Source organism: Carcharodon carcharias, chromosome 3, assembly GCF_017639515.1.
Source record: "Carcharodon carcharias isolate sCarCar2 chromosome 3, sCarCar2.pri, whole genome shotgun sequence".
Classification (NCBI taxonomy): Eukaryota; Metazoa; Chordata; class Chondrichthyes; order Lamniformes; family Lamnidae; genus Carcharodon; species Carcharodon carcharias.
Window position 1 is genome coordinate 194869565 of NC_054469.1, and position 10802 is coordinate 194880366.

At 40.8% G+C, this 10802-nt stretch overlaps 1 protein-coding gene across 1 annotated transcript in view; it reads right to left on the reverse strand.

Moving 5' to 3' along the window:
- LOC121276066 (doublecortin domain-containing protein 2-like) overlaps window positions 1-10565 on the reverse strand; it is a 233006-nt gene extending 222441 nt beyond the window's left edge. Inside the window, exons 1-2 of the mRNA XM_041184006.1 lie at window positions 10279-10565; window positions 5848-5899 (exon numbers count right to left, since the gene is read on the reverse strand). Coding sequence (XP_041039940.1) covers window positions 5848-5899; window positions 10279-10565 — 339 coding nt within the window. The remainder of the gene's footprint in view (window positions 1-5847; window positions 5900-10278) is intronic.
- Window positions 10566-10802: the final 237 nt, after the last annotated feature.

The window sequence follows — 10802 nt, forward strand, 5'->3', positions numbered from 1 at the left end:
AGGCAGGAAGCAGGCTATATGGTGCAAAAACCTGCCCTTGTGGCTGGTGGGAGAAACTTCTATTTTCACGCCCGCCACCGTACTTATTGTAATTCAGGGAAAATTCTGGCCAAAGTCTTGACTTAAATTCTCATCATTGTTTTCAAATCCCTCCATGGCCTTGCCCCTCCTTATCTGCATAATCTCCTCTAGCCCCATAAATCTCCAAGATATCCGAATTCTTCCACTTCTAGCCTCTTGTGCATTCGCAATTATAATATATCCACCACTTGTGGCCATGCCTGCATATGCTAAGGCTGAAGCTCTGGAATTCCATCCATACACCTCTCCACCTCACTTTCCTCATTTAACACACTCATTAAAACCTAACTCTTTGACCAAGCTTCTGGTCATCTGACCTAATATCTCCTTATGTGGCTATGTGCCATGCTTTATTTTATTATGTTCCTGTGAAGCACCTTGGGATGTTTCAATATGTTAAAAGTGCTATATAACTGCAAGTTGTATTTGTAGGCTTGGATATATTAAAATGGAAACTTAGTAAGCAAGGTCATCATTATACATCTCTGCAAAATGAATAGACTCTTTCTACAACATGCATCATAAAATAGATTTACTCTTGGATAGCTAGAACAGCAATGTTACAACAAAAGACCACGGATTTCTTTGCCAGAAGCTTTTAAAAAACAATCTGCCTGAAAATGTAATATATTTTAGGGAACAGGGCCTCTGTTGTCTGTTGCAATATGTATGCCGATTCACATTAGTAACTTGGTGATGGTGGTATTTAAAGTAGCAGTAAGTTATAAGGCTAGAAGTAACTGTTTGCACTTTAAGTGAATGAACACTTAACATGATTGCAAAAATGCCTAATTTCATCATTCATGTGTTTTAGGAGTATAACTTTTTAGTTTGGGGATTGAATTGTTAAATGTAAGATAAATAAAATCCCCTGGTGCGAAGGTGGTAAACAGACATGAAGTAATTGCCATTCAAAGGGTGGACTGCATTCATTTAATAAAGGTCAGGGTGGGAAAACATTAAATAATGGATGCCACTTTCCCGAGCTTCTTGGTAGAGATGAGATGTCTACAGATGTCCTCAAAAGGGGTTTAAATTATTCATAAGGGCCCCAGGATTCCCAAATGACAAGGTGAAGTTAGCTTGTTGATATCTCTTTCTGGGACATCCCAGGTGTGTCACGTTGCCACGGGGGTAGGTTTTGAGTTTTCTGTGTAACTTTTCAAAGGAAATAGGTAGTTTACCTCTGGAGCTGGAACAGCTTGGAAAAAAGGCAGAGACAGAAACCTGCAGTTGGGACCTGGGAGCAACTTTAAGAAGCAGAGAGAGAGAATCTGCCAGAAGCTGTAAGCCAGAAGCAAAAAGGGCCATCAGAATCATAGAGTGTTGTCCAATTTCAAAATCACTGAGCAAGAAAACAAGCGGGCCCATGCTTGAGCTGGGATGTTCACAATCGTGAGGTGCTTAAAGATAATTGAAGGGTCACCTAGCTGGATGCTACTGGAATGTCCCCAAGAAGTGTCATACCTCAGAGAATAGTAGGAACATTGAAGAGAATCAAATTGAGTTCCTGAGAGCTGTGGAACACCACGGTTAGGTACCAGGAGAATTCAAGGAACCTTCAAGATCCTGTAAAGTACAGGGGAACTCTTGTGTGGAAAAGAAAGAAGAATGGGGAGTGTCCTGTTGAGATATTCGGGCTTAAAGAATAAGTGTTTACCAAGTATAGTATTAAGTCAGTGGTACTTGATTTGTTTAACTCACACACAAAAAAACATTTTTTGTTTCAAACTTGAAACCTTGTGACATAATTCTTTCAGTTAATAACTGGAAGTTCAATTTTTTAAATTACTGGTCTCCACCAAGATCATAACAACATATTCTCGCAAAATTCCTTCATTTACTATTTTAACACAGGCATTAATCTAAATGAAAATCAGTTTAAACTTTAGAACTCATTGCGTATTAATTTGCTAATATCTCAGATAGTAATTGTTCTAAAACATACAAATTGTAAGTCAGGAGGGTGGTTTGAAGAGGTAATCACCAGTTTAATTTGAAAACGTAAATTATTAAAAACTCTAATCAAGCACTCAAAAAATAGAACTGAAGTGTCGTGGATTTAAATATGAAGGCACTTATTCCTGTAATTATTTTTCAGTTTTTAGTTCTATGACATAATAAGCTCAACCTCTCTTATCTACATGTAATAGGTGGATTTTCATCCTTGAGGCAGGTAGCAGGAGTTGGAAAAATTCCCAGCTTGGTCCACCTACCTCGGGTGAAAGTGCCCACAAGGACAGGATTTCATTGTCCGGGGAGGTGGTGCGGACTGCATCTGTGCCAGTCAACCCGGGAAAAGGTCCAGGGGCAGCCACAGGGACTGCCAGGTGTGAGGCAGGCCATTTAAAACGCCTATCTCGATGCTATGGGACTTTGTCCCAGTCATAATAAAAATAGAAGGGCCCTCCTTCCCTCACCACTCACCCTCCATTCATGCCACCTCATGCCCAGGTTAGCCCCCAAACAACCGCGATATCCCCTCATCCCCCATGGCAAGGTATAACCCCTAAACAATCCCTTTAGCCCCTTATGCTCCATGCCAAATATGCCTCCCACCCACCCCTAAGTGCCCCTCATGCCAAGGTATTCCCCCCAAACAAACCCTATGGCCCCTCATGCCCCCCCCCCCCCATGCTAAAGTATGACCCCTCAAACACCTATGGCCCCTCATTCCCCACATGTCACTCTATGGCACTTTCATGCCCACTGATCCACTATACACTGTATAGAAAGAAATGAACCATATAGTGATGGTAGGATTTTTAAAAAATCATTGATAACTTTAGACTTAAAAAAAAACCCTTTTTACTACAGGCTAATTAAAGTGTCAATCATCCAGACCCTTTAAAGTATCAAAAGCAGAAACTGCAAGCACTTGAAACATCAATCTTGTGTAAATAAACATTAGGAAATTGACAGAACAGACCAGAGTACCAGAGCTATCAATCATACAATGGAATGATGTCTGGGGTCTCAGTCAAGAATGCATAATGAAGCTTGGTTGAGAGCCCAGAAATCCATTAGTCTGTTGAAATACCAGAAACCCAGAGAAAACATTTATCGATTGACAGCTCTGGCTCTCTGATCTCTTCTTCAATTTCACAATGTGCATTTACACAGGATAAAGAGGTTTTAAGTGCTTACAGTTTCTGCTATTGATACTTTAAATTAACTGGATAATTGATACTATCCCAGGAATGGGGTTGGGAATCCCAGAATCGAGTCATTTTTAAAGGGCCCCCAAATGATCCAAACTCAGTGAAAGTCCAGCCCAATTTACATGACAATAACACAAAATTACAAAACAGAGAACAAACAAATACATGGAACAATAGATGTGCATTCAGCCCCTTGAGCCTGTTGCATCCCACAATCTGACCATGAATGATATGTAACTCAGTTCTAATTACCTGGCTTTGCTCCAAATCTCGTGATACCCATGTGTGGTAAAAATCTATTAATCTTAGTAATGAGAATTTCAAATTGTCAATCAGACTCTTCATCAAAGCCTTTTTGGAAGAAGGGGAATTCCAGATTCCACCATCCTTTATGTGAAAAAAGGGTTTCCTGATTTCATTCATGAATGGCTGAGCTCTTATTTTAAGACTCTGCTCCTTTGTTCTGAATTCCCCAACAGACAGAGGTGAAAATAAGCTGCTTTGGCATACCAACAAGAAAATGGCCGAAACATTTCCCCCTATACCACCGTGTGGCACTGAGGTCAATTTTCAACACCCCAGCCTCACGGTCTGTCTGATACCAATTAAGACAGCACAGGGTCAGAATATGGAACTTGAAACCACTCATAACCATTGACCTTAGGAAAAATTCAGACGACACTGACTGAAATTAGACTACAGTATGAATGAATTTTGATTCTCACTGCAGGTTTATTGGATTTTTCCAATTACTCAGGAAACCTGTCAGATTAACAGGAGTCTCAGTCAGCAGGGACTACAGGAAATGGCAATTATTATTTGATTTGTAACCATTCGGACTGAAATCTGCCTGAATTGTATTAAACTGTAAATCAATTAAATTAAAGCAACAAAGCCCAGGAATGGGACCCGTCAGGTTTGCAAGCACATCGCCAGTTAATCGTAACAAACCTCTCCTGGTTTTAGATTAATAGCATTGTAACAAGTTTGTAAATCACCATGGACACAGTTGGGTGTATGTTGTTGCAAAGTATCTCAACCAACCTGGCTGGCGGGTTCGGTGAGATCCTGAGCAGACTCCTGTCCCCAGAAACTGCTGTTAATTTCAGCAGGAAATGTTGTTAGCAACAGTCTCCCAAAGCCAGGGTGCCGGCCAATCCGGAGCGGCTGCAATTGCCAGTCTGGAATTAGATACAGGATATTGCGATGATTACAGTCCCAGCAATGAGGTTGAGGTGTGTCAAATCTGAGCTCTGGGCCCAGGAGGAGAGAGGAGGAATGGGGTGGGGTTGGGGGGGGGGGAATGGTGAGCTGGCCGTACCAGTAAGAAATTTAAGTTACTTTCACCCCTGCCACCTGATGAAATAGTTCCTCTGTGGTTACTTTATCAAATTCCCATAATCATTTTAAACACCCCAATTAGATCATCCCACAACCAACTATGCTCAAGAAAATACAAACCAGATGTCCTAATAATTTAACCCTTTAAGCCGTGGTATCATTCTGGTGAGTTTGCACTGTACCGCTTACACGGCCCTTCTTGAGATATTGTCTGACCAAAGCTCTAGACAACTAATACATATTTTCTTCCAGCCTTCTTGAAATAAAGCCAAACATTCCATTAGCATCTCTGACTATGTCATATACGTCTGCGTTAGCTTTTTGTGACTTACATACCTAAGCACCAAAATACCTTTGCTCCTCCACAGTTCTTAGTCTCTCACCAATAAACAAAAATCCGATTTGTCTTTCTTGGATCCAAATTGGAAGACATTCCTCCACTGAACTCTTTCTGCCACTTCTGTCCACTCAAACCTGGCTCTCATTTTTCTTGATTTGTTTCGACCAGCCAATATTACTTAAGATTATACCCTTGATTAGGGGAAATAAAAATAGAATATATTGCAAATAGGTTAATGTGTCAGGTAGAGGTACTTCAAAAGAAGGGGACTGTTAAGTTCGTGGTCTGAAAGCGTCATCACTTCAAGCATTCACCCCCCTCTTTACTCAGTTGCTGATAGATCTGCTGTAGATTTTCTGCTTTTACTTATCCAAGGGTTTAATTTTATATTATATATATGTGTATGTCTACACTTAATTAGTTCCATGGGGTAAACTTTACAACATCCTCTGGAGCAGTCCCAATTTTCCTATCATTAAAATTACACACTCCTGTAGATCAAGAGTTTATACAGTGTACAGCCACAACAAAACATTACCTGCAGTTTTATATTTGCTCCTTGGTTACAGGCTACAACCACTCCTCAGGTTACAGCTTTTATAAGTCAACATGTCTCTGTAACCTCTGCAGCAATATATAGATTGACTGCTGTTAAGATAAATCAATGTTTGTTTTGTATATAGTTGCTCTGGTCCCAGTTGTTTGTAAAATATCAGCAGGAGTCATTAAATGATAATAAAGGGCTTTATCAACAAAAAAGTGTACTTAATTCACAAAAACTGAATGAATCACACACTTTACAGCAAATGCTTAGACCAATTTTTTTAATGTAAGTCAACAATATTTATTTAACAATATGACTAAAACCTACAGGGATAAGTGAAAAGTATCAAAAGTAAATGGCAAAAGATTTTTGAGACCTACCTGGACATCCTTTGTCAGAGGCTTTTTCTTCTTTATTCCTATCTGAATATAGCTGAAAAGAACATTTGTGATTACTTGGTTTTCTTCAGATTGATGAGTAAAGTTCATTTGTAAATAAAATGAACTACAGTAATAATATCGTAAAAGTCAGAGTCATGTTTGCAATTCGCCCTGTTCTGTGATACCAGCTCTAGATCCCAGTGAATGACTAAAAATAAAGTTGCCAACAAAGAGCCACAAGGAAGAAAAAAGTAAATGGGCTTCCAGGGATAAAGGAAAAACAAAGAAAAGAGCCTTAATGAATGACCAACAATTTGCAGAGATAATTGTAACTTTAACATAGATAAGATGCTTCACAGAGACGATATCAATTAAAATTGGATACCAAGCCAAAGGAGGAGGTATTTAGGAAGGGTGGCCAAAATGCTTGGTTACCCTTTAAGGGGAGTCTTTGAGGGAAGAGAGAGTGATGGGAAGGCAGAAAGGCTTAGAATGAGAATTCCAAAGTGTGGGGGTTAGGAGGATAAAGGAAGCAGAGAAACAGTCAGAGGAACAGAAAGAGTTCCGGGGAGTTGTCGATCCACAGGAGGACAGCGAATGTAAAGTACATGAAGAGACTTAAACATGAGGATGACAATTTTAAACTGAAGCTGAAGGGTGGGGTGGGGAAAGTGGTGGGAAGTAGCGGAGGCAACTAAATGCATTATCTTAACCCTACGGGATAGAAGTCCGCAAACTCCTTGCACTTGTTGGTGTCAAGGCAGTTAGCAAAGCAGTTGAAAGTACAATTGTAAGTGACAGATGCAAAAGAAATTAAGTTGAAAGGAAATAGAGGTACACGGGTGATCAGTAATAAAAGAAGTTGTCAGAGATGATCTTGTGTGTAATCAGTGCCATGATAATAAATAGGCCACAATTTGGCAAGGTGAAGAGGACACCTGTGACTATAAGGAGAAGGATGAGGTCTCACTCACCACAGTTGTTGAAGGAGGGAAGCTATCTCAGGGAGAACCATGGGATGGGATTGGCAGGGAACAAGAATTCTAAAGGAATGACAAAAGGTGTGGAGCATGTCAAGGCACTGGAAGGAGGATTAGGCGCCAGAGGCGTAGGGGAGAGACTAACATGTGATTTGATGAGAAGGACTATAATGCCATAATGGCAGTGTGGGTGAGATAGATGGTGTAATATATAGTCAAGCAGGGGGTTCCAGTAAAAGGAAAGGTGTTGCAAGCTGTGAGCTAAGTTTCATTTCTGTGATGTGATGCATTCTGTCACAATATGGCAGTGAATAGGAAGGGTCCTGTTTGCAAGTGGAAGCACATTCTGGAGGAAAATGTGGACAGGGTAGTCATTGTTGCTCAACTCACAAAGCCAAGGGGGCAGTGGTGGGTATATACAAACATATGAATTCGGAGCAGCTGTAGGCCATTTGGCTCCTCGAGCTTGCTCCACCATTTAATATGATCATGGCTGATCTGATATGGCCTTTCCTGTATAACCCATGTTTTGACTCCCTGGTCAATAAAGAATCTATCTGACTCAGCCTTAAAACAAATTCGTTGACCTAGCCTCCACTGCTCTCTGGGTAGAACAGGAGGAGGTTGGCAAGATTAGTTGTTAATGAGTGCAGGAAGATCAGTGAGAAATATTTCTGTTGTTCCCTGCTACAGTGATCCATCCTAAGGCATTACCATACTGTAGGTACCATCTCATCATAATGAGACCATCATTATGCTACCAGCTTCACTTTACTTGCTGGCCAAATGAAATAGGCATGCACATGCTTACATGAGCCAAGTTGCACACAATGACATCAAAATGCAACTTAATGGGAGCCAAGGCAGCCAGCCAGCTATTACTTACATTAAGATGCCCAGGTTTTCACTCCCAGACTGGGGACACAGAGATGGGAGAAATCCTGACCCTGCAAACACAACCTTTAAAAATGGCCACCTGCATTTGGGATTTCCGTATCGGGTGGCGGGCTGGATTAGAAGTCGGCCACACCCAGGATGAGCACGGAAGCTGCCGGGTGCAGAGGCAGGCTGGGTGGAAGGCCTGCCACTGTACTGAATTACTTTTTTTTTAAAAAAAACCACCTCTGCCAACACATGCCTCTCTGCTCACCCCCTGGCTCTTAATACCCCCATGCCCCCCCATCTCATGGCCCTTTATAGCCTCTATGCCAACAGAGCCAACCAATGCCCCCACCAACCACCCTTTGCCCTTACCCCCTCCATGCCAACTCACCTAGTATCCTTTGACGGTTCCAATGACCTTCTCTAAGATAAAAGCAAAATATTGCGGATGCTGGAAATCTGAAACAAAAACAGAAAATGCTGGAAAAACTCAGCAGGTCTGACAACTCTGTCTCTCTCTCCACAGATGCTAACAGTTGACCCTCCGGGTCATACAGACTCGAAGCATTAACTCTGTTTCTCTCTCCACAGATGCTATCAGACCTGCTGAGTTTTTCCAGCATTTTCCGTTTATGTTCCATGAAACACTGATCTCCTCTTACCTGGTCTGCTCTGCACACTTGGGGTTTCACATTCCTGGCCTACCAAAATCCCACTTTGGTGATGATTTAAGTGGCCAGCGACCTCCATAAACTGTGCTTGTTCGAACCATGGTCCGATCCCACTCCCGCACCCGTGATAATGGAACATGCCATATTTGCGGGTAGGACTTAGAATTCCTAGCCATTTCAGGGACATTTGCCACAAAGAAGAGGCTCTCCGCCATGGTGAAAATCGGAAAAGGAGGCTCTCCGCCATGGTGAAAATCGGAGCCTAAAAATTAATTTTATAAATTTCAAGGCACTTCTATGGGTTTCTTTTTTAATTACTTCTCACCTCTTGCTGTGTATTTGAAAAGGAAGCAGGACAAGACTGTCTCTTTCAATAGGTTCACATCTAATTTATACTACACAGTTTGCATTGATACAAAGCTAAAACCATTTCACATCAACTTGAGTATATAACTTGATTCTATAAAAATCTAGTTTACAGTCTCATACAGCCCTGAAGAAAATTTACTCAAGGAGATTTCATTCAAAACATTTCCAAGAAAAGAAAAATGCACCATTCAGTCAAAGGTCATAGCTTTTCATATTTTATAAATTATAGGATATAACTGACATGATTGCAGAGATGTACAATTTTAAGAATAATATTTTTGTGAGAGTTGGTTTTGTAAACAGTTACACAGCATGAAATCCTTTGGCAGTGTTCAGACGTACACAGTGATTTATTCAAACTTCCATGCATTGCAAAAAATAGGACCTGTTATGGGTATCTGTTTTAATTGCATCCGTTTGTTTTACCACTAAGAAAATGTAACTTTTTTGGCAGTGAAATTGATTCTGAATTTGATCCCATTTTGCAGCAACGATTAACCACGATTATCGATGATAATCCCTTAACAATGTATTTTAAAGGGTCATGAGGACTCGAAACGTCAACTGTACTCTTCTCCGCCGATGCTGCCAGACCTGCTGAGTTTTTCCAGGTATTTCTGTTTCTGTTTTGTAATGTATTTTAAAAGACATGGGGGATAATGCCATTGTTGGTATTCCACAAAAGGACAACCCTGAGACTGGTTTGTCCATGCATAATTCTCTCCACACCTTTCAAAGCAGGAAAGGCAAGAGTAGTCGGGAGGGGAAGGAAAGATATCAATCATGCAACAAGTCTTCTGTAACTAAAATGCTTCTAGTAAAAGTTTCTTATTGTGTAAACAGTGCATTCATGGATAAATATGAAAAGTTATTTGCAACAATGCATTTCCTGAATATCCAAAATTAATTTTGCATTGAATAAAACAATGTAAATAATACAGCAAAGTGGAAGTTTAGTGCTTTAGGAATTAATTGATCAGATAATTTGAATCTAGCAACTTTGAGATGAGTACACTGTAATTGGAAGGTGATGAGAATTTGGGAATTTAAAAAAAAAACATAACTAAACAAAAATATAATTTTTCCATCAGGCCACATTGAAGAAATAACGTTCAAAATTACCTGTAATTCTAATACCGATGTCTAATTAAGAGAGAATTGTCTGAAGATTCCGGCAATTGTGCATCCAGTGACCAAACAGAATAAAGTTCATCACTTAATTATGTTGTTGTTTATGTGACTTTTATACTTTAATAGATGTCAGTAACAGGTCCTTTTTTCTGCAATGCATCGAAGGTTGGATAAATCAGGGTGTACTTCTAAAAACTGCCAAAGGAATTCATGCTGCGTAACAATTTACAAACCCAGCTCGTTTTTTAAAATCGCGTAATCACTGAATACTGTGCGTTCACTAGATGCATTGATAAATATATGTAGGAATCCGAATATATCTACTTAACTACAATTATACTGATTTATGTTTACATATGTGTATATAATTATTAATCATAACATGTTGCTGCACTCACTCGAGTTTTTTGAACCTCTCCTTGCCTCCTGCCACGTACTGTTTGCCGGTGTCGAGCTCCTCCAGCTGGTAGACGCGGTGGCCCTGCTGCGGGGTGTAAATGTTACGAACAGCCCCGAATGGCGCCTCCAGACCGTTGGTCACCTCTTTCAGGAAAGCTTCAAAGGTCGAGATCTGGCGCTCGTTGATCACGAACTTTCTACCGCCGTAAAAAGGGTCCCCGTTGCGGTAAACCCGCACACACTTCACCGCCGGCTGCGCCAGGAAAGTTGGCTTGGTCGTTGCCATGGGGGGGCTGGGGGGGGAGGGGGTGGGGGAAGAAGCGATTCGTTTAAAATAATAACATTTAAATAAAATAAACGCTTACATTTGGAACAATGCACTCTCTCCTCAAAGTGCCTCAGAATTGGCTTCAGTCAATACACTGTGGGACAGTAACTGTAGCCACTGCAGGCAGCGGCTTTGAACTGTAACATGCTGCGGTATCCCGGGAAACTTTGTATTCGTTCCATCGTCTCCATGGCA